We start from the raw sequence: 24,083 nt of genomic DNA, 5'->3' as shown, positions 1-24,083 counted from the left end.
GAATGAAATTTTACTAAGTAATTAGAAGAAAATCACAAAAAGACAGTGATCTTGTTTCTAACTTGGATTTTACTAATTTATTGAATTTTAGTCTCCAAAGCATTAGAGAGTACTTAAGAAGTTTTGATTTTATTTATTTATTTATTTTTTTGCAGTGCTGGGGTTGGACCCAGGGACCTGCTCTGCAAGCCTCCCACCACTGAAAGCTATGTCTCCAGTCCTCCATTTTGCTTCTTTGATATCTGTACCTAAAGGTCAATGATTGCTCTGGCAGAAGCAATTTCCATCCCAAACATTCCCTGTCTTAAATGAACAAATGGCCTCTCAGACAGCTTTTGTGTTTCTCTGTTCCGAGTTGTTGAGAGGAGCCCTCCCTTGGACCTTTTCCATCCATCTAAAGCTGAGTCATTCTTCAAGGCTTGACTGAGGTCCTCTTCTCCCCAAACTATTTACTTGATCAGCTCTGACCGAACGGCTATATTCTGCTGTAAAAATCTTTGTGTTCTGTTACCCGCCCACTAAATGGACAATTATTTGCCCCCAAAATCCTACTCAGTCAGCTTTCAGTGTTCAGGTATCCATGCTGATTTTCCTCAGTGAGGTCATTGAGGCTTGGGGACAAGACCTTTTCTTCCTGCAGCCTCCACAGAGTTTAGTTCAGCAAATATTTGTTGACTTGAATAATTGGTTAATTCAACAAACATTTACCAGGCTGCTGCCATGTGAAATGAACTCACATAGACCCTGGATCTTTCCCTACGTTTCTCTTAGAGCCTGCCAGCAGACTCTTCAGTCCTTGAGATTTTAAAATCTTCAAACTTTATGCATGAGTCAATTATTTCTGTAAGTTAATCATTTGAAGATTTTTATTTGGAATAAAAGAAGAGTGAAGGATAAAGAAAAGGAGAAGATATTGAAATGGTTGTATGTTTTTAAAAATCTGGAAATTTAGATGATTTTCGCTTGACAGTATTGTCCCTATGTTGTAATTTATTACTAATGCCAGCTAATGCCATGACGTAAATCACTACAAATGTCATCCCATTGACATAAAGGATACACATATCTCTGTGAAGTCAAGACTCAGACATCTCCATTGACCCTCTAACAGGACATGAACCCTTGGCTGAAGAAGTCCAGTGAATTATGGGATGCCAGTATGTCAGCCTCAGCAACAACACAATGACCTTCTCAACAAGCCAGTGGAAGGACAGGGCATGAGAATTTGAGTTAGACAGCATGATTCTGAATCCAGCTGTGTTAAGTTACTTCTTCTTGGGGTGGGGGGTATTTCCCCCTCATAATTCTGATAATGTCTATAATCTTTCTTCATAGGGGTATTGTGAAAAATAAAATATTTATGAACTATTTCAGAGTAGATGGTGCTATTGCTTACAATTACAAATTTTGTTAGCCCTTAGTCTTCCAACTCAATTGATAAATACTTTTTAAATTTATTTTTAGAATTACCTATTTTATGTGTATTACTGTTTTGCCTATATCTTCGTAGACTTTATCAGGTAGGGGAAGGTCTCTCTTCCTAAGCTGCTGAATCATTTTTTTAAATTGGGAGTGGATCTTGTATTTTGTGAGATGACTTTTCTGCATCTCTTAAGATGACAAACAGGTTTGTTTTTGTTTTAGTCTAACAAATGAATGATGAATTCATTTTGAATTCATCATTCATTATGATGAATTGCACCTATATGTTTATTCTTTTTATTTGTTTAAAATAGATTTATTTTATCTCATGGGTGTTTGGCTTGCATGCTTGTATTTGTACCATATGCATATCTGGTACCCTCAGAGTAAGAAGAAAGCATTGGATCCTTGGGAGATGGAGTTATGAATGCTTATGAGCCACCATGTGGGTGCTGGGAACTGAACAGAGATCCTCAGCAAGAATAAGTACTCTTAGCTGCTGAGTTACTTTTCCAACTCTTATAGTTTGTTCTTAAACCAACCTATTATATTCCTCTGATTAGAAAATATTTTTTTCAAATAGAGAAGTCTATCAAATTGGATCTGAATTTAATATACCTTACTGCTCAGTGGTTGTAGTACAATTTAGTTGCTCATAAAAGATTGCTTTTAAAGCTATTGCTTTTTAGAATTAGTCAAATTTTTAATAGAATGCTTTAAAAATTATATAATTTGAAACAAGAATTAGCTCGTGAAGGTTAAAAGCAGTGTACTACATGTCGTCTTTTTAGTAACAAGAATATATTGGAAATGTCTATTTTTTATGAGTGGTAGTCATGTTGAAGTAATGCTTTGTTCATTGGGGGCAAGACTTTTGTGATTCCACCTATTTATGTAACTCTATCCCCGCAACCTTTTGTGAGAACATTGGTTGGGAAATAATATAAATCTAGAGGTGTCTCCTCAAAGGAGAGTGTGGGGCCAGTGCTTTGGGAGACCATGGCGACCATGTGACAGGTGGATCTAAATTGATTGAACAGTAACATCACACATCAGCTTCAGCTCCCAAAGAGATGTGCAGGAACTGTTCATGATCAAAATTTAGTCGTGAAATGAAATTAAAAGTTGGGCAGGGAATGACTGCTGTCACCAAAGGGCAATTACAAGATTCCCTGAGGCTTCAGGAAGCAATGAGTGGCTGAGTATACTGAGCAGGTTGCCATATAAGAAAGCAGATAATTACCACTCACTGTGGAGACAGAGCCAATCAGCCATCAGTTGTTTCATTAACCAGTGAACTGGCTTAAGCAGACTGGAACAAATTCAAACCTACAGATGAAATGAAAGGATCAAGAAACAGCCTGCAAAGTTGTTAATAACACATGCGCAAAGGCTTAGAATATTCGTGATACAGTGCCTAATGGTGAAGAATTTGGAAATAAGGATACAAGGAGCTGAGTTCCTCAGACTTACTATATATGTTTCATTCAATTTTCTTTCTAAACTTCTACAGATTTTTATCTGAGTTTAGATAAGGTCAATGTCTTAGTTAGGGTTACTATTACGGTGATGGAACCCCATGACCAAAGCAACTTTGGGAGGAAAGGGTTAATTGCACTCACACTTCCATATAACAGCTCATCTTCAGAAGGGGTGAGAGCAGGAACTCAAACAGGGAAGGATCCCAGAGTCAGGAACTGATGCAGAGGCCATGGAGGGGTGCTGCTTAATAGCCTGATTCTTACAGCTTGCTTAGCCTGCTCTCTTATATAACTCAGGACCACCAGCCTAGGAATGGCACCACCCACAATGGCTGGGCCCTCCCCCATTCATCACTAATTAAGGCAATGCCTTATAGCTGGATCTTCCGGAGGCATTTTCTCAGTTGAGGCTCCCTAGTCTCAGGTGACTCCGGTTTGTGTGAAGTTGACATAAAAGTAGACAGTACAACTGGCTGCTTGTCAATGTGACACACAAACACATCACTTTTCGATCAGAACCTTTCCTTTCTCATTTGTCCCCAAGATGGAATGTTAATATTAATATCACAGTATAAAACAAATAACTTTAAAAGTCCCTCTGATCGTACAAAGTCAAACACATTCAAGGTTATCTCTTTAAAATATTCAATCCCTTTAAAAATCTAAAACATCTTTTGAAAGTTCAAAGTCCTTCCAGCCGTGGACTCCTACAAAAATAAAAAATTAAGTTAAATGCTTTCTTCAAGAGGGAAGAACCAGGGTGGAGTCACAATAAAATCAAAGCAAATCCAAACCCCAGCTGTAAATAACTCAGTATCCAATGTCTGGGATCCACTCATGATCTTCTGGACTCCTCCAAAGAACTTGGGTCACTTCTCCAGCTCTGCCCTCTGCAGCACACACAGCTTGTCTTCTAGGATCCAGCTGGCTCCACCCCACTGCTGCTGCTGCTGTTCTTGGTGGTCATGATGTCTCTTCACAACAATGGAAACCCTAAGACAGTGGATATAAATAACTAGCACGTTACCGCTTCACAAGTCTTAGGGGAGAAAGACACTGCATTAGTTTCTCTTTCTCACTACTGTGACAGATGACCTGACAAAAGAAGCTTAAGGAAGGACAGGTTTATTTTGTCTCACTTGTGGTTGGGGGTGTCTGGGGGTGGGGTGCAGTCTTTCGTGATAGGCAAGAGATGGAAGCAGGCATATAAGGTCCATGGTCAGGAAGTAGAGAGATGAACACTACTATTCAGCCTGCTTTCTCCTTTTCATTTAGTATGAGACCCCAGTCCATGGGATGGTGCCACCCACTTTAGGATGGGTCTTCCCTACTTGGTGAACCTTATCGGAGGGGCTGGAGAGATGGCTCAGCAGTTAAGAGCACTAATGGCTCTTCCAGACGAACTAGGCTCAGCTCCTAGCACTAACATGGCGGATCACAAGAGCCTGTAATTCCAGTTCCTGAGGATCCCCACACTCTCTTTTGGTCTCTGTAGGAACTGTGAAAATGTGGTGCAGGCACTCAGCCCACCCAGAAGTGTTTGCAGAGTGATTCTGAATCACTGAATCACACACACACACACACACACACACACACACACACACACACAAAGACCGTGAAGATCAACCAACACACTTGTCATAACCCTTAAGGCTTCTAAGAAAGGATTCTGTTCAGTGGACGTATGTGCTGTAGTGCTGAAGGTGTAATGGGTTTGCCTGTAGCCAGAGGAGGAGCTGAGGATGACTGATTTGTTTTGCACAACACAGACTTTGGGGTGTCTACGGTTAAATGAGGAGAGAAGTAAATATGATTGAAGAGAGCCCTTTAAGAAGAAAGGCTGAATGAGACCAATCAACTGGCTTGAGGGTGTGGTCGGGAGAGTGACTTTCAACAGCAGGAAGGCCAGTTGTGAGCACGCACCTTTCACCCACACTGCACAGGATGCAACAATGAAACTTCTTTCACCTCTTTATAATGGAGCCTGATTTCAAATCCCCCCTTTATGTGGTGGTGACAAAAATCATGTGCTGATTCAAGGTTGACTCAGACATGGAGGGGCTTACAAATTCAGTGGATAATGGTCATCATCTCAGTCAGTCTAGATTCTTCCTCGGCATTTCCCTCCCTTCTGCACAGGAAGTGACACAAATTTTAAATCAAGGTAATTTAACTAGCATTTTAGGTCAGGGCAAGATGACACCGGGTCCTGGTTATCTTTTGTTCATCTCTGGCCATTTCTGAACTTATTCCTCCGGGCTTCAGGCCTTGTGGTTTGATGCATGTCCAGAAATGGCCACAGTGCTCCTGAGCACCCTGATTACTCACCCCATGTAAGCTACTGTCTTAGTTAGGATTACTATTGCTGTGATGAAACACCATACCAAAAGCAAGTTGAGGAGGAAAGGGTTTATTTGGCTTATACCTTCACACTGTAGTCTATGACTGGAGGAAGTTGGACAGGAACTCAAACCAGGCAGGAGCTGGTGCAGAAGCCATGGAGGAGTGCTGCTTACTGGCTTGCTCCTCATGACTTTGCTCAGCCTGCTTTCTTCTTCTTCTTCTTCTTCTTCTTCTTCTTCTTCTTCTTCTTCTTCTTCTTCTTCTTCTTCTTCTTCTTCTTCTTCTTCTTCTCCTTCTTCTTCTTCTTCTTCTTCTTCTGCTATTGCTTCTTCTTCTTCTTCTTCTTCTTCTTCTTCTTCTTCTTCTTCTTCTTCTTCTTCTTTTCATTTCCAATTTTTTTCTTTATTAAGAAATTTTCTACTCACTCCACATACCATCCACAGATCCCCCTTCTCCCTCCCCCACCCCCAGCCCTCTTTCCCAAGCCACCCCGCATCCCCACATCCCCCAAACGGAGCTCTCCCATGGGAAGTCAGCAGAGCCCAGCACACTGAGCCTAGGTAGGTCCAAGCTCCTTATCACTGCACCAAGGCTGTGCAAGGTGTCACACTGCAGGTCCTGGATTCCCAGAAACCTGCCCACAGACCAGGGACAGATTCCAATCCCCCTGCCTGGGTGCCCCCCAAAAAGTTCGAGCCAAACAACCGTCTTCTGTATCAGAGGGCCTAGTCCAGTCCCATGGGGACTCCACAGCCACCAGTTACCACAGTTCATGGGCTTCCACTAGTGTGGCTGGTCATCTCTGCATGTCCTCCCATCATGATCTCCACGTCCCTCGCCTGTAGAATCCCTCCTCTCTCTCATCAGTTGGATTCCCGGAGCTCAGCCTGGTGCCTGGCTGTGGATCTCTGCATCTGCCTCTGTCAGTCACTGGACAAAGTGAGCCTGCTTTCTTATAGAACCCAGGATCACCAGACCAGGGTTGGCACCACTCACAATGGCCTGGACCATCCCACATCAATCAATAATTAAGAAAATGCCTATAGCCCAATCTTACAGAGGATTTTTTCAGTTGGGGTTCCGTTTTCTCAGATGACTATTGCCTGTGTCAGACTGACATAGACTGAGCCAACACAGCTGACTACTCTGGGAATCACCCCTCCCCCAACTCCCTAGGTTCAGAGGTCAGATTCTTTAATGTTGTCTGGCTGTGGTTTCATCCATATCATTTCAGGGTTCGTAGTAATGACCTGTCATTCTTCTTGGTGAGGAGCTCTCCTTGGGCTTGCTTTCTGGATGTATCTCTTATAGCTTGCTGGCCAGGATGGATGTAGATTTCCTCCAAGTCTTTTGGTATCTTTAGTTAAAACCAGAGAAAGAAGGCTATACCCACCATTGATTGCTAGTTGCTTTCCCCACCTGGACTCTGCTGAAGGCAGAAACAAGGTGAGAGCCAGACCCCTCATACATGCTTCTGCTTTCTTCTCCCCTTTGATGTTCCTTTCCTCAACCCAGGGAAACTCCTTCATCGTCTTGTGTGGCTGAACTAAACGAGCTTTACATCTTTCTCCCTCCCAGAAGTAGCAAGTACATGCTGGGTTGTTTGTGTATAAACTTTGTCTTCTCCTCTTATGTTTTGACTTGTGATCATGAAATCCATGCCGTTGGAATTTCAGAAAGCGTTGTCCCCCTCAGGTACCACGACTCTCATTTCAACGGTTGATGCTGGAGGCTTTCTGGCTCTAGTTTGTGGTTGGCTTCCTCTTTGTATAGAATGAAAGGTGTGAGAGCTGCTGGAGTAGCAGGAGGAAACAGCCTAAGAGGAAACCCAGAGGAGGAAACTTCAGTTGATAATTCAAGTATCTACCGCGCTAATCGTCTTTTTGTTTTTGTTTTTGATTTTGATTTTTAGATTGGTGATATTTTTGTTAGGTGAAGAAAGACTTTCATGCATCCTGAAGGCTTCTGGTACAGGGTACAGTCATTGTGGTCAGTTATTTCAGACTTCTTTAACTCAAAGAAATGCTTTTGAAAGAGAACTGGACCAGTCAGCAAAATTGGAATGTGCTAGCTTTTCTCAATTTTCAGAAAAAGCAAATACAAGTATCTCTATCTAAAATTATTTTCTCCTGTACATTTTCTTAAAATCCTTTATGTTTGCTATATCCAATACCAAACTGAATACACAAATGCTTAGAAATTGAAGTTCAGGAGGAGCTGTCTGATGAAGTAGATCCTTCATTGGCATATTATTGTTATTACTGTATTCCATTTATGACTATAAATCATATTTTCTTTTTTTTTTTTTTTTTTTTGTTTTTCGAGACAGGGTTTCTCTGTGTAGCTTTGCGCCTTTTCCTGGAACTCACTTGGTAGCCCAGGCTGGCCTCGAACTCACAGAGATCCGCCTGGCTCTGCCTCCCAAGTGCTGGGATTAAAGGCGTGCGCCACCACTGCCCGGCTATATTTTCTACACCTTTAGAGTATCATTTCACAGTCTTCAAAGATCATGGTATTTTAAAAGTTCAGATAGCAGAACAATAAGATTCCCATTCTTCTATTCATATTCAAGAATATCTCCAAAATGGTACAATAGTCTTTGGATATTGCTGAATCCAAATGCAGACATAGGTGGCCCTCAGCAAGTTACACGCATCAAATTCTGATGTTTCTTCACTGCTTTGAGCAAGTCTTGTTCACTGGTTTTGTTCAGTCAAATCTCCAAGTCCTTTTCAGAAATGTGCCATGTCTTCAGCAGTAGAGATTTAACTTCAACCTCTAAGAGGCAACCCAGGACAACAAGCAATCGCCTATACTGTTTGGGGAGTCAGTTAACTACCCTGAACAGCAACTCAAGTGGAGGTTCTCAGGTCTTTAACTGGTTTTTTTGTTAGTCTTTTATGAGAAGCATTGTCAGCCCGAGTTTCATAACTTCATTTAAGATATATACATATACATATATATGTATATACACTTACATGTATTATATATGTATATATATAATTGTAGGTAAATATAAAATAATATGAACCCTTGAGGTTTTATCAAACATCCTTAGTGTGATTTTGTCTCCTCTCTCCCTCTCCTATATTGAGCTCCCTCTCCCCTTCCCAACAAAAGCTCCCCTCACCATGTACCCCATCTCCCCCTTCCTATCACCTCTATGCCGCCATTCCCCACTCTAGCCCCATCCCCATTCCCTTTTACCTTCCTTATTTCTGTGGCTACTCCAGGTTAAATACTCACATCTGGAGATGGTTAAGAACCACAAATAAGAGAGAACATGTGACATTCGTCTTTCTGGGTTTGGGTTAACTCCCTCAGTACGACCTTTTCAAGTCCCGTCTCTTCACCTAAAAATTTCGTGATTTAATTTTTCCTTTATGAATGGCATTCCATAGTGTATATGTACCACATTTTCATTACCCATTCCTCAGCTAGAGGACACCTAATATGTTTCCATTTCCTGGCTGTTGTGAATAGAGTAGCAATGAACATAGCTGAATAAGTATTTGTGGAATAAGATGTGGAATCCTGTGAGCGTATGCCGAGGAGTGATACATCTGGGTCGTGCGGTAAGTTTATTTTTGGTTTTCTTGAGGATTATCCACGAGGATTTCCAGAGTGGCTGGAGCGGTTTGCAGTCCCACCAACAGTGAATGAGGGTCCCCTTTCCTCCTCTCCTCTCCAGCGTTTGTTGTCAGTTGTTTTGTTGATCTTAGCCATTCTGCCTGTGGTGAGATGAAATCTCAGCGTTGTCAGCAATGGCAATGATTAATCACATTAAGGGATAAGACCTGGTAGGAGGGTCACGGAATGAAGCCATTGCGGGCTCTGCTTTCATCACTGTCGTGGGAAAAGAAAACACACTTTTATAATGTCAGAGGCTGACACTGTTGGGCTGGGAAACCCTCGAAACTGTGCGCAGGTTTCACTTTTTAATCAGAACCTGAGGGTGGACTCCAGTTTCCACGCTATCAGGTGCGGCACGTGCTCTGCCGTCACGTGACGGTGAAATAAGGAGCTGCACGTTTCGTCTCGTTGAACCTCCCTGCAGCGGAATCTATACCCACTACCCAGGCAGACTGGTGTGTGCTTACATGCTTTCTCGAGAGGAAGGATCTCTACAAACGTGGAGGTTTAGGAATATGAGATCGGAGTATTAATAAGCATGCCTTGTACTCGTAAGTTTAGAAATCTTGAAATAGATTTCACAGGCTATGTTATTATACATAACCAGATTGGGATTGATACAAAGACCAAAACCCACTAAATATTCATATTATCAGCTTGGGTTGATATGACAAAACACCACGAAGTGGATCTTGGAGTCTCTATGTTTAAGATCAAGGTCTGGTAGAGTTTAGTTGCTTTTAAAGGCTTTCTTTGTGGGTTACTGACCTACACTTTCTCTCTGTGAAATGAGAGAGGAAGGAGGGAAGGAAAGACAGAAGAGAGAGAAAGGGAGGGGAAAGAGAGGGGGAAACTTTTATTCCTTCTTAAGCATAGGGCACTAGCTGTATTTGATTATGGACTCGGCTTTATGATTTTATTTAGCCTTTATTACCTCCTAGCAGGCCCTAGCTTCAAAGTTAGTCGTATTTGGGGTTGTGACTTCAATCTAGGGTTGCATGGGGACCCAAGCATTCAGTACACAATAGCATTTGAAACTAACAGAATTTAATGCAAAGGGCTTACAAAATTAGCAGAAAGAGAAGAAGAGGAGGAAGAAAGGAGAAGGTTTAGTAAGCGAGGTCATCAACGGACACCCATGACCTTACGCCTGCCTGCTAAGAGTCTCACTTCCTCTGAAGTGGTTGCTCCGCAATGACTGTTTTCAAAGGACACAAATTAGCTTCACACTGTGGGCTCATTCGGAGACACCAACCCAGAAATATTTTTATTAGCTGTCACCAACAGCAGCCAGTCTTGTTCCAAGTCCCTGACATTTGAACAAAACGAGGCCACTCACCCGAAACTGGCATCAGTCTGTACATCTGCTCATTCTTCCTTCAAGGCACGTGAAATTTCCAGAAAATTCCACTGGAAGAATCCCCCTCCCCCCCTGCCCCACCCTTTGTTTGTATAACGCTGTGAATGTAACTAACATCACTGGACTGGACCCTTAATATGGGTAAAGAGCAAGTTTTATGTTATATTTTATAATAAACTTAGAAAAATAAAATAAATTTAGCACAAAGGCATAACAAATTGTGGTGGGCCATGCCCATAATTTATTGTATTTCTAGTTGGGGCATGCTAGGGTTCACTAACATAACCCCTGTGGTCTCAGATACCTTGAGTGTATATGAGTCTGTTCAGGTCAAAAGTCTACTACTGTGCTAGATCTGTATCCACTACAACCTAAGCAAGCCGAAGAGACTTTTATTGCTCTGGGCCCTGTACAGGACCTATAGCTCCACTGAATATGTTAGTAATAGATTACCTGAGAGAGTGATAAGAACATAACGTGAAGCAACTTGCCTTTCCTATGCAGAAACTTTCCCCAAACTGCCTAGGGTACTGCAGATCCCCAGACAATTCATTGAGATGTCAGGACCCCAGCAGATCCTGGAATTCAGCCTTCATTCTGAGATTCATGTGTGCTTACTTGGGCCTCTCCTGCTTTCTGCTCACTAGATACAATGAGAAAAATTGATTATGACTGTTATCAATGTACTAGACCTTGGGGTCCTTGACATAGGGTACTGATCAAGGTCCTGTGGATACGCTGTAACAGAGAGGCAAAAAGGTTACATTTCTGGATGGAAACAAACTGGCTTTGATGGACCTGGACTAATGCAATGAACAAATTTGAGTCGCACTGGAAGAACTGCATCTGGCGGGGATGTTAAGATGAATTTGAAGTGAGCCTCAAAGGCTTTGCTAGAGAACTTTAGACACAAACACGCAGAGATAAGCAAATGCAGGCTACAGAAAGGGGTTGGCTGATAATTGAAGGGAAGATTTATTGAGTCCAGTAACTGATTTGGCTGCATAAGAGACAAACAGAAGATGTATCTGGGCCTTACACAACAGAATAAGGAAATGGTCCAGACAGCAAACCACTTAAAGGTTTTAAGCTGCAGAGTAATAATGATGAGAGTTGCATTTTATGAAGATGAATCTGGCAGCAGAAAGCAGTGTTCCAGCCAGGAAGAAACAATGAGGATCTGAAGTTGAGTAACAACGACAATGAAAAAGGAAAAGGAGGCAAGGAAGAAATGTCTTGATGTGGAGCCAGCAAGAGACAAAGCCAAGAACATCTCCAAGCACACTGCAGCACGTTTAAAACAAACAAGATGTACAATACAGTTAGGAGGCACTGGGTGAATGTATAAGCTAGGTTTTCACATTGCTTTGACAGAAGACCACCATAAACAAGCAGAAAGGGAGGAATATTTTAGAACATGGTTTTGGAGGTTTGCACACACGGTTGGTTAGCTCTGTGTGCATCATGTCAGAAGTATGTGTGGAAGATGTTGTTCATCTCAAGGTTGGCCATGAGCAGGGATAGAAAGGGACTAAGGGCCCCGTCTAACCTTCAGAGGCATGCTCCCCAGTGAGCCACTCCCTCCAGCTGGGCCTCCACCTCCTGAGGTTCCCAGCATCTCCCCTAGAGAGTGCCACTATCTGGGACTATATAGTCAACACAGAAAGCTGAGGTAAATATGTACTATTCAAATATATAATATAGAACTAATATATTATAAGATATAAATAAAATATATTATGTAACATGTAATATTATATAGATATAATAAGAACTGGTAATATTAGACCTTGAAGGCAGGGGCTGTGGTTACTTTCATTTATACTATAGTCCCAATGCTTGATGTAAAATGAGCCCTCAATAACGGCAGTTGTTGCAAAATGTATTATATGTTTGATCTCATGGAATTTACATAATCATCCTAAGGGAGGTATGATTAAGCCATATTGTCCTCTTAATTACTTTTTGCATTTTGACCAACTTCATGCATATATAAAATAGAGAATATTATGATGAATATACCACAGACATATCTATCTGCTCAGCATGACAAAGAGAGCTTTGCTTTGTCATATCTGTCTTTGTCTGGTTTGGCTTCAGTACTCAAAAATACTATAAATGGAGTGGCTTATAAACAACAGACATCTGTTACTTACCATTCTAGAGGCTAGGAAGTTCCAAATAAAGATACCAGCTCATTTTTGTCTGCTGAAGACCCATTTTTCTGGTTCATTGATTGTGTCTCTTCACCACAACTTGCTTGATATAAGACATAAGGGGTTTCCTCATGGAACCTAATCCTATTCACGACCTTCATTAGTGAATCCTAAAGGAGCTGCCTCCTCAAATTCCCAACTTCTAATCCCACTGCCTCAGGGGTTCAAGTCTAGACACATACATTTTGAAGGAGCACAAATATCCAGACCATTGCACCATCATCATACACATTATATATACAAGAGGCCTGAAAGCTGAGAGGCCAAATGACCTAACCAAGGTTCCAGAGCTAACATAGGTCAGAGTCGTGATTGGAATAAAAGCCTATAGCCTTTCAGTGCCCAAGTTCTTAACCATACTTGGTTTGTGACAAGTGGATTATTATTGCATGTGTATGGTCGTGTGCATTTATGTGGGTGCATGAGCTTGTGTGCGTGTGTGGGCTTGTGGGTAGATGTGTGTGTGTGTGTGTGTGTGTGTGTGTGTGTGTGTGTGTGTGTGTGAGAGAGAGAGAGAGAGAGAGAGAGAGAGAGAGAGAGCAGAGATCAACCTCAGGTGTCATTCCCAAGAAGTCATCTACCCTGTTTTTTGAGACAGGGTTTCTTACTGGGATCTGTGGCTTGCCTGATTAGATAGGGCTGGCTGATCAGTGAGTCCTAGCATCATACACTTGTCCCTGCTTTCCCAGTGGTGGGATGGCAAGCGTCTCTTCCACCATACTTGAATTTTATATAATCCAAACTCGGGTCTTCATGTTAATGTGGCAAACAGTTTACCAACTGAGCTATGTCCCCAGGCTGCAAAGGATATCCAAGGGGCTACACCGAGGAGGTAAATGGAACTGCAATATTTAAGGAGGAAATTTGGGATTTGGAAATACCAAGGTGGGAATTACACGTAGTAAAGTAGTCTTGAAGGATGGGAGTGAAAAGGAATAAGCAATATAAGTGGCCTAAGGACACAGACTTGGCTTGAGCCCCGAGTCTTCCTGGAGAGAGAACAAAATGAAAGAGACTATTTAAAAACCCTGCCTGCTCACAGAGTTAGTGCTCTTTTTGGCTGCCCTGATGTTTCTTTTCTGGTTTCTGGAAAAAGGGCAGAGCTGTCTACAATCCATTTAGTGTTTTTTTCTCTATATCTTTGATACAAGACAAAGCAAAAAAAAGATGTGACATTTCACACTATCAGTTTTATTTAAACCCTGAAGGTGGTGTCAGTTTTTCCCTACAAGGCAAAACCCCACATACCTCTCTTCTTCTCATGTAGGTGCCTCATAACATTTTCTACCAGAGGCTGGGCTTGTTTGGAGATGTGTGCACTCCTCTACATGGAGCATGGACCGTTAGGGTTTAATAGTTCTGACTAGGGTTTTACCAAATGTGCAATCATTAGCCACACTAGCCTCCAAGGAAACACTTTTTTGGCATCATTGCCAGATCATAAATTTGAGTTGTCTTGGGAGAAATCTAAGTATTCCAGAAAGTCTTGTGTTTGGCACATTTCCAGATCTCTTCAGGCCACTGAAGATCACAGAGTATTGGAAAAGTCCCCAGTTTATAGTAAGTTTTTATTTTAAAATCCCTCTAGCAACACTGAACTTTAAGAATTAAGTATCTGATTCTAACTCTATCCGTTGGGTTTCATCTAAGGAATAGCAAAAAGGTTCAAGGTACAAATTATTGTTGGGAGGTTTCCTTAGGCATTTCCTCACATTTTGTGTGGAAACATCTTGGTTGGTTTACCTTCATTTGCTTGGTGTTAGCTGTACCACATTTATAGCTTAGTATTCTCATCTACATCACCCATCAGTCTCTTGGCATCTCCTGTGATACTCTGAGTATGAATTGCTTAAATAATGAGTGTCTCTTCAATAAATGATTACTCAGCTTTATCATCTACCTAGGATGAACTTAGTTAGGCATTCCATGGGTATAGACATATTGAAATTAGATGTTTCAATAATATATTGAAATTAGATGTTTCAATAACATATAGCGTTCCCTCACCTTACCACTCTAAGATCCCCTCTACAAAACAAAACCCTTCAGCCTCTTCTGTTTTACTGGGTGGTGAGTAATGAAAGCAGTGAGCCTGAGGGATATATGGCGGCATCCCAAGTACCAGAGACAGAGAACCTGAGGGATATATGGTAGCGTTCTAAGTACTTGAGACTTCGTGGGCTACTGATGACTAAACACCTTCTCATTGAATTAACCTCCATTAAATGATGGCGCTATAGAACAAGTTAAGAAATATTCCTTAGGGAATTATTAGCCCAATTGCTTAGTAGAAACTTCTTTCATCATCATCATTATTACTATTATTATTATTTTGATTTTTCGAGATAGGGTTTCTCTGTGTAGTTTTGGTGCTTGTCCTGGAGTTCGCTCTGTAGACCAGGCTGGCCTGGAACTCACAGAGATCCACCTGGCTCTGCCTCCAGAGTGCTGGGATTAAAGGCGTGCACCGCCACCACCGCCCGGCTTTTTCCTATTATTATAGTTCCATCATATTTTGTTAACTTATCCTAATGATTGGCATATAATCGATTAATTTAACTTAGTGCTTATTTTACAAGGGTGTTTTTATAAGTACAATGATTTTTAAATGATAAACATTTTAAATTAATCTTAAATTGTTCAGACTTGCATCTCTTTGAGTACTGATTGATGTTTTCAAATCTATACAATAGCATTCATAGGCAAAAATTGCTGATCCAGTAGACTCTTGATCAGCCTACCAGAAGAGAGAAAGAGAACCTGAAAGCACATCATTCCAGGACTGTTGACCGGTTCAGAATGTCCCCCCCATCCCCAGACAGATGTAAGATTTAATTTGGAGATGAGGTCATCTAGGCAGGAGATGGTGTTCTCATTCTGTAAATGAGGAGAGTGGGGCCAGTTTGAGTAGAGACCAGAAAGAGCTACCGACTATGCCTGGTGCTCTTTACTAAAGAGGAAATTACACTTTGGGTCATTTTTGTCATTTACAAGTGACAGTTTATAGTACTTGTTCCAATCTAGCTTCCAGGGCGGTAGAAGGATGAAAATGGCCTAAAATGTGTGAAGGGGATGTGACGATTTTAAAACGAGCTCGACATTATTGAATAAATATTTGGAAGATTGCAAGATGCCTACCAGACATTTGAACAGAAGGAGATAAAAACAAACAAATAAACAAGCAGTATGTATGGCCAAAGAATTTACAAAACTGCCATAAATAAGGGCCAGGAAAACAATGAAACAAATACTCCTCCAAGAATTGTTCTATGAAATATGTTCAGTATGGCAGAGGGTGTCCACTTAGAGCTGACGTGTTTTTTGTTTGTTTGTTTGTTTGTTTGCTTTTTCAGTCTCCGGCTTTCCCCAGAGGCTTTAAAGAACCTCATAATGGATGAACTGTGTCTCTAGTTTCTGTTTAAAGCTAGGTAAAGATGGCCAACGTGTACTTAGTACGGGGCCAAGTGTTTTCACATCTCTATCAAGAGTTCCCACAGTGAAGTCGCATGGTGCTGTGAGATGTCTGACTTAACAGCAAACTTACTAAGGCGCAAACAATGTCGGTATTAATCTCACTTTTACTCCAAATACTCGGCTGGCTGAGCCTGGGCCAAAATACAGCCAGAGCCCACTAGACTATGCGTACCACATCAGGGTGCATTTGTAGTCCCCCCCCCCCCCCCCCCGAAATCCCACCTATCCTAGGATGCTCTGGAAGGCAGCCAATGAGGGTGTAAAGCTACACATATTTATTCGCATCTCTCCAAGAAGCCACACCCCAACACAAGGCCCTCTTTGTGTCCTAGGAGACAGTAGTGCCACAGTATTACGGTGTTACGACGGCTGACCGGCTTTGATTTTTTTTTTTTTTCTTTTTCTTTTCCTTCTTTTTTAAAATACGGGGATGTCTAGGGCTCTCTTGCTGGATCCAAGCTGCTGGACCCACACGATTCTCCTGCCTCAGCCTCCTGAGTGGCTGGGACTTCAGGCAAGCGCTACCACGGCCGACTCGAGGATGCCGCCCATCTTGCAAAAGAATCCAGCCGCTTGGGCAGTGTGAGCAGGACGGAGAGCGAAGTCCAAGGGTGAGACCCGCAGGTGCGAGCCGGCGCAGAGCCGCGCTCCGGGGCCCCCGCGCGCAGGCGCCCAGGGGCGCGCGCACACACACGTCTCCGCGCACCTGGAGGCGGAGCCAGGCCCGCGGGCCCGCCCACGCCCGCTCCCGCCGAAGCCCCCTCCCCTCCCTTTCCCCTTGCGCCGCACGCGCGCGCAGGTGCGTGAGGCCGCGCCCGCCCGCCCGCTCGCCGGGGACCCTGCAGACGCGGGGCCGCCATGGAGCACATCCGCACGCCCAAGGTTGGTGGCCTGGGCGGAGGAGGGAGAGCAGGAGGGATGCTGAGCGCACGGGGCTGCCCGGCGGGGAGCTGGACCGCGAACGAGGGAGGAGCTGGCGGCTCCCTAGCATCTCCCTGAACGCTGCGAGCCTGGTCTTTTCTCTCTTGCTGGCTCACAGGCCTAGCAGGAGCCTCGTCCTTGGATTTGGGGGTGGGGGTGGGTGGGGTGGGGAGTTGAGGGGTGCGCAGTGGACGCAGGGGTGGGCAGGAGGGAATGAACCCTAATTGTCTGTGGAGTAACAAGGTTTTTCTGCTCGCTTGGTGCTAGGCATCTAAAAATTCCATTTTAAAAAGGTGCTGGTAGCTCTGAGCAGTTTGAAAGGGACGCAAGCCTCGAATGGCAGGTGCAAGGAAAGCGCATTATAAACAGATGGCTTGAATGAACTTGAAAGCTCGTTGATGCTAAGACTTCAGACTCACCCGATGCATCCTTTCCCATTCCAGGGTGGGAGCTGCTAGGGCCCTTCCTCTGAGCTTAGGATCCATACTTGCCGTAACGGAGTGATGGCGTATTCCTCTGTTTCCACTTTGTTTGGTTCTTAGGGAAGAAGGATGCTGCGTATAGAGTCGTCCGTGGGTGGGTGTTAAACTCACCAGTCAAATAAGACGGGAAGCCTTGGCCACTGTACCCAACCTTACCACTCTTTGTTGTTGTAATATAGTTTAGAATGAAAATAATAATAGAAATTACTGTCAGGTTTTCAAAACCCCTGGGAAGGAATACATCTTAAAATCCTGTTGTCTGTCTCTTGTTAACACCACACAGCCCTTTCAAAAACATCTTATATTTAAAATCTAGGCCCCCGACAGACTTAGGCCGAAGCTATATCCAAATGAACAGAACTCATGTGGCCCCAGGGGTATTATTATTTCATGGGAAGGTAAATGTGGTTACTTTGCTCTGTACCCAGCAAGAAGAATTTATTCCTACAGTCTGAAATGGAGGCCGATACCTCTTAGTAAAAACCTCTTTAATATTATGTTTGTAGAGGAATCCATCTTCTATCTTGCTGGAGAATGTCAGCTCCAGTGGTAAATGTAAATTGTATTGATGTTGCACTGTGGAATTAAATTGTTGCTTTACAATCAGGAAATTGTAAACTTGGAAGACAGTGCAGTAAACCGCAAGATAGGTGGCCCAAGGCTTTCAGGGCTTAAGTGGTACTAAATAATGTATCGGAGAATGATGAATTTAACCCCTGAATTTCCTTTGTTTCTCACCAAGGGCATTCTTCTTTCATGATGAAGAGGCCCTTTATACAGATGGTGTCTTGTGTGGATGTCAGCAGCAAGGGTGACAGGGGATCTCTCGTGGCACTGGGTGGCATTCTCTCTTTCAGTACGAACTTGGGAGAGTAAAGTCATTTTCTGGTCCTAACTCTGTTTCACCTTGGACATAGCCAAGAAGTATTTTTCAAAATGGTTTTCAATTTATCACTACCTTGTAGGCAGTGTATAGTGCTTCAAGGGTAGCTGTGAATGCAGCTCAGCACAAAACAGGAAACTTAAAACACTATGAGATCAAACAAGCAAAGCTTAATTGCATGGTACTCCGCTGTGAACTTTGTAGATGACAAGGTCGTATATAGTAACATCAAAAGGTTAAATATGTTGGGCTTGGAAGATGACTCAGTGAGTGAAGTGTGCATTACACAAGTATGAGGATCCCCAGCACCCGCATAAAAGCTGGGTTGTGTGTTGACACACACCTCTAACCCCAGCGCCGAGGGGTGGGTGGAGATAAAGAGGCTTGCCATAGCTCACCGGCCAGTCTAGTCAAAACAGCAAGCTCCAAGTTCATCAAGAGAGACCCTGCCTCAAAAATGAGGCGGAGAGTCATAGAACAACAGAGGAAGGCGTCCAGGGTCAAGCTCTAGCCTCTAGAGGTGCATACACCAAACACATGAATTTTACACATTAAAGGTTGCATATGCCTGAAGAAAAAGAGTCCAGCTACTTTCAAAGCATACATTGTGAAATGTGTAGCTGTTAACAGTCATAGTCATACTTTACTTACTTCATGCTCCCGTTACCTTCTCTGGAAACTGAATAGGCAGTTTTTGTTGACTTCATAGTTTTATATCTTGGGTCTGTATATACAAATTTTGTTTAACTGTTCATTTGGTGCCATATTTACCAGGATGGAAATGGGTTTGTTTTGAAGAAAATAAGTGCATGTATGTATGGTATATTGTAGATGTAATTCTGAACGGTCTTATTAAATAAGAAACACAGAGCCAAATGCAGAGTTGAAAGCCCAGAGATCGAGCAGCAGCCAAGACTAAGACTGCCTTCTTACCCCTCGCTGTCGCTGCCGTCCTTCCCCTGAGAAAGAGGCCTACCTCCTGTGTGTCTGTCTTTTTATTGACTTTCTGTTCTGCCTTCTCATTGGTTGTAAACCCAACCACATGACCTCCTCATCACTGCCTGTCTATACAGACCTCCAGGTCTTCTTTGGTTGGTATTGAGATTAAAGGCGTGTGTCTCCAAGCTGGCTATGTCCTTGAACACACAGACTCTGCCTGCCATGTGATCGGGATTAAGGGTGTGTGCTACCACTGCCAGACTTCTGCTAAATGGCTTGCTATTAGCTCTGACCCCCAGGCAACTTTTATTAATATACAAATAAAATCACATTTCAGCACAAATAAAATATCACCATAATGTATAGTTGCTTTCCCATTAACAATGTAAGTTATTGATTTGTGCAGTGAAAACTAATAGCTGTCACCACCTGTGCTCTGGAGTGAAGTTTAAGAAGATACATACATATGAATAATTAGGAATGCCATGTACATATTTCTTTCCTTCTCTGTGTGCCTGTGTGTACACTTTACTAAAACTGTTAACAGAACATAGGCTAAATACGATGCGTTTCTACCAGGGGAAAAAATACCCCAAGAACAAGCTGCTTTGCAGTTGGGTGAAGTGAGGCCGCGTGGTGTTACCTGTACTCTTGACAGTGGAAATTGGGGTCCCTGCTCTGCTGTTGATCTTTCACTACCACCCAGAAACCATGCCAGTGCTCTTGGAAAGTTGGTAATTATTTGAGCTCAAGAATTACTTACATAAAAAGACTTCTGAGTTGCTAGAAACAGCTTGAAGTGTTGGTAAGAATTTCTTTTGGTTGTCTGGGGTCTGGCTGAGTAATCTTCTGAAAGGCATTTCCTCCACATCTGTAAATTTGAGTTATTGATGGAATATGTGATCCTCTCTGGTACAGACCTTGAAATGCTTCCTCTTCCTTCCGACTCCCACTCCTTGGTCTGAGCCCTTACTCTAGAGTCTCCTCATTTTCTGTTTTCTTCTTGCCTGGGTGATTCTGTTAGGACAGGACACGGTCACCCGTTACTTGGATTAATTTTCTCAGAGCAGCAACCAGACACCTGGCAGAAAGCAACTTGCGGTGGGAAGGGTTTACTCTGGCTCGCGGTTGAAGGGTTTGCAGTCCATCACGGAGGAAGAGGCCTTGAAGGTAGAATGGCTTGGTCCTTGGTGTTCAGCAGGAGGCAGAGAAAGGGGAATGATACCACTTAGTTATTGTGCCCTTTTGATCTATTCTGGGACCCCAGCTCTTGGGATGGTGCTTCCCACATCCATGTGCCTCATTAATGCTCTAGGTTTTTGTCTGTTTTTATTTATTTATTTATTTTTTTTAATATCCAATCAAGCCATTGGAATCAGCCATCTTTCTTCTCTGTCACAGTATTTTGAGTGATTTCTCTCTGAACCTGTACACAAAACAAGAATCCCCAGAGGACTTTAGGGCTTTGTGTGACTGACTTGTCCTAATTCCCTAGCTTTATTTAGTGACCATTTCCTGACCAGGGCAATGCCCTTTGAAGGTTTATCAAGTGTGGACGGGTTCTTCTCTACCTCGGGACTTGTGCACTGTCATTCCATTGCGGGAGGAATGAGGGATGGTGCACTCACTCCGATCTTTTCTTTACCAGGCTAAATTTCTCATAGTCATAGTTTCAAATTAAATGTACACTCCAGGCCTGGAGAGTTGGCTTAGTGGTTAAGAGCACTTGTTCCTCTTGCAGAGGACCCAGCTTCAATTCGCAGCACCCACATGATAATTCACAACCATCTATAACTCCAGTTCCAGGGCATCCAATGCCCTCTTCTGACCTGTACAGGTACCAAGCACTCATGTGGTGCATACACATAAATACAGACAAATCACACATAAAATAAATAAATGTAGTAAATGTAACCTCAGAGGGGCTATTGCCTGTGTCCTTCATCTAAATTAGACTTGCCTGTTGTATTTCTTGTATAGGACCATTTTGTTCTTTTGTGTCCCTCATTTTGATTATTATATTCACTTGGGTGGTATTTGTTGGATGTTGAGTTTCCTCTCTTACCTGGGAGTCCCAGAAGAATGTGGATGTATTCACTCCTGCATCCACAGCACCTCACATGGTGCTTGGTACCAAGTAAGCATGCATTAAATAAATAATACTTGAGAGAATGAACAGTAGTCTTTATTTCAGTACTTCATTTTTTTTTTAAAAAATAGGCATTAATAATCTAGGCTTCATATGCCTTGTCTCTATAACTTGATTGTATTGTGAGTCCTCTTATATATAGCATATATATATATATTGCACATAATGATTACATTTATATTTAATGTGATAAAATGTAAATGATGTAAGACCCTTGTATCAAATATGCAACCCCGTGGTTTTAGTGCATGCGCAGCGTTGTGCACCCATCATCACTATCCAGTCCCAGAACACTTCCATCACTCCCAAAGAAATCATTGGTTAGCCTTGACTTACAATGCCTTAAACTTACGTGGGTCAGAGTTTTGGTTTGTTTGCTTGTTTTCCATTGGATTTAGATTGTTGCTTAATCTTGCTTTGGATCCTTATACCCGTCCTCAGTTTGGTACCATGCAGTATATCTTGTGCTTCGCTTTGTAACCTTGCTCCTCCTCTTATCCAAGAGAAACTAGGGTGTGTACATTCTCAGCAGCTGATGCCATTTGCCCCGATTTCTTAGGGCTTTGACCTTGGTAGCTCTACTAGGTCTTTTAGCCCATCCTCCCTCTCTCCTCCAAATAGTTCAAGAGAAAGAAAGGAAGTACAGACCTTTGAAATGATGACTGAGTGAATCTTGATGCTCCTGATGGTTTCCTTTTTTAGGTTGCTGCAAAGTTCCATTAAGTAACTAATTTTAGAATCTTGTCTAGAATTAATGTCAAACTGACCAGTTTGATTGTATCCTCCATTTGGGAATAGTAATCTCATTTGTGAGTTCTCCCTCGACAGTAAGACTTGGGATTCTCTTCCTCTCCCCCGGTCATCATCATTATACCATTGACACTAGGGCTTTTTCTCTTATTTGGCAAATAATTTGCAGATGATAAAAATAGTAGAGTGTACATACAGGTGTGTACCACCCTGCCCAGCTCTGACCACTGTTATTACCCCCACAGAAATCCCATACTCATGAGTGGTCACGTTCCATTTCTCTAGCAATCAATAATATATGTTTTATCTGCACTATGTTATCTTTTCTGGAAATCTCATATGAATTGAGTCATAGAATATAAGGCTCTTTATGGCCTTTTAAACCTTATTTCTAGTTTTGGCCAAGTTGTGTTACTACTCCCTGAGTGTTACTACATAATTCCACTATGAGCTTATGTGTATGGATTTTTAATGTGGAGCTATGTTTCAGTTTTCTTAATATCTTTTCTCTAAGAGTAGAATTGCTAAATTCTAGAGAAACTTTGCTTAACATGTTAAGGACTTCTCTACACTGCCAACTGCCTTTTTTTGTTTGTTTGTTTGCTTGCTTGCTTTTAGTTAGTTCATGTGACAAGAGTATGAGAGGATGCCCTACTTCGGCTCACAGTTTCAGAGTTTTGGGTCCATGATCGGTTGGCCTAGTTCAGTTGGGTTGAACATCATGACGATGGGCACACGGGATAGGGGAGATTCCTCATGGTGGACAGGAAATAGCAAAGAAGAGACTGAGTGGGTGTTGTTGTCAGAAGCATGCCCCCAGGGACCTCCTTCCTGTTTCCAGCACCTCCCTACATAGTGCTGCCTGCAGGAGCCCAAGTGTCCAGCCCATGAGCCTGTCGTGAGGGTATTTCACATTTCATCGCTGACCCCTTCCTGGTTGGTGTCAAGTGGTTTCTCATCTGCATTTTCTGTTTGTGTCCCCTAATGACTGAGGGTGCTAAGTATTTTCTCCTGTGCTTATTAACCATTTGTGTATTTTCTTTAGATAATGTTATTTAAATCCTTCATTTATTGTGAAGCTAAATTTTATTTTTTTCCAGATTCTTTAAAGAGATTTTTTAAAGTCACCAATGCCTGTTAGTTCTACATACTAATGGATATGACTGTTAAATTTCCATGGACACATATGCCCTGCTGTGGTCATGTCCACTTCCCCAGTTAACCTCTCTTAGCCTCCCCTTCCTCAATCCCCCTTTTCTTTTTAATTGTCAAATTGTGAGAGTTCATCTGGATGTCAGTCTCCAGTCATATATCTGAGTTGTCAGTGTTTTCTCCTATTCTGTAGGGTTTCCTCAGTTTTGATAGTGTTCTTTGTCATTTTTGGCTTTGAGACATCTCATATATCCCAGGCTGGCCTTGAACTTGCTCTGTAGCCAAGGATGACCTTAAACGTCTGATCCTACCTGCCTCCACCTTCCAATTGCTGAGATGGTGGACATGTGCCGTCCTGCCTGGTTGAAGTGATGCTGGTCAGTGGGGATCCAACCCAGGGCTTCTTGCATTGCCAGACAATTTAGACCAAGTCAATGCAGTGCAGTGCAGTCTCCCACCCAGGCTGCATCTCCAGCCTTTGTTAGTATCATCTGAAATGTAAGAAGTTTAATTTTATTGACCCAAGTGTTCATGGTTTTTTTTTGTTTTTGTTTTTTTGTAGGGGGGTGGTCATGGAGGTACTCCTGGTTTTGGTGTCATGTCTCTATTTTCTTAAAGTTGTTGTTTCTGAGTATAAAGGTGATAAAGACATGTAGCTAGAGTTTTCCTGTCTGGCCCACAGTCAGGACAAACTCTCTCACCTGCCAGTCCCACAGACGCTCAGACCCGACCAAGTAAACACAGAGACTTATATTGGTTACAAACTGTATGGCCGTGGCAGGCTTCTTGCTAACTGTTCTTACAGCTTAAATTAATCCATCTCCATTAATCTATACCTTGCCACATGGCTCGTGGCTTACCGGCATCTTCACATGCTG

The 24,083-nt window shown here is 42.6% G+C and overlaps 1 protein-coding gene and 1 long non-coding RNA gene across 2 annotated transcripts in view; one reads left to right on the top strand and one right to left on the bottom strand.

The window, feature by feature from the left end:
- Positions 1 to 852: 852 nt before the first annotated feature.
- On the bottom strand, positions 853 to 22,374 carry LOC128119056 (uncharacterized). The gene is made up of 2 exons (XR_008221432.1): positions 17,270 to 22,374; positions 853 to 3,896 (listed from the first exon to the last, which is right to left on the bottom strand). It is a non-coding gene; the product is annotated as an uncharacterized LOC128119056 (long non-coding RNA).
- The window catches only part of Mtmr7 (myotubularin related protein 7), a 92,345-nt gene continuing 84,945 nt past the window's right edge, over positions 16,684 to 24,083 (top strand). Inside the window, exon 1 of the mRNA XM_052752074.1 lies at positions 16,684 to 16,811. Within this exon, the coding sequence (XP_052608034.1) occupies positions 16,788 to 16,811 (24 nt within the window). The 5' untranslated portion in view covers positions 16,684 to 16,787. The remainder of the gene's footprint in view (positions 16,812 to 24,083) is intronic.

Source organism: Peromyscus californicus, unplaced genomic scaffold (genome assembly GCF_007827085.1).
Source record: "Peromyscus californicus insignis strain IS unplaced genomic scaffold, ASM782708v3 Scaffold_23__1_contigs__length_62951481, whole genome shotgun sequence".
NCBI lineage: Eukaryota > Metazoa > Chordata > Mammalia > Rodentia > Cricetidae > Peromyscus > Peromyscus californicus.
Note: the sequence above shows the minus strand (reverse complement) of the source record. Positions and strands in the feature narration are given on the sequence as shown.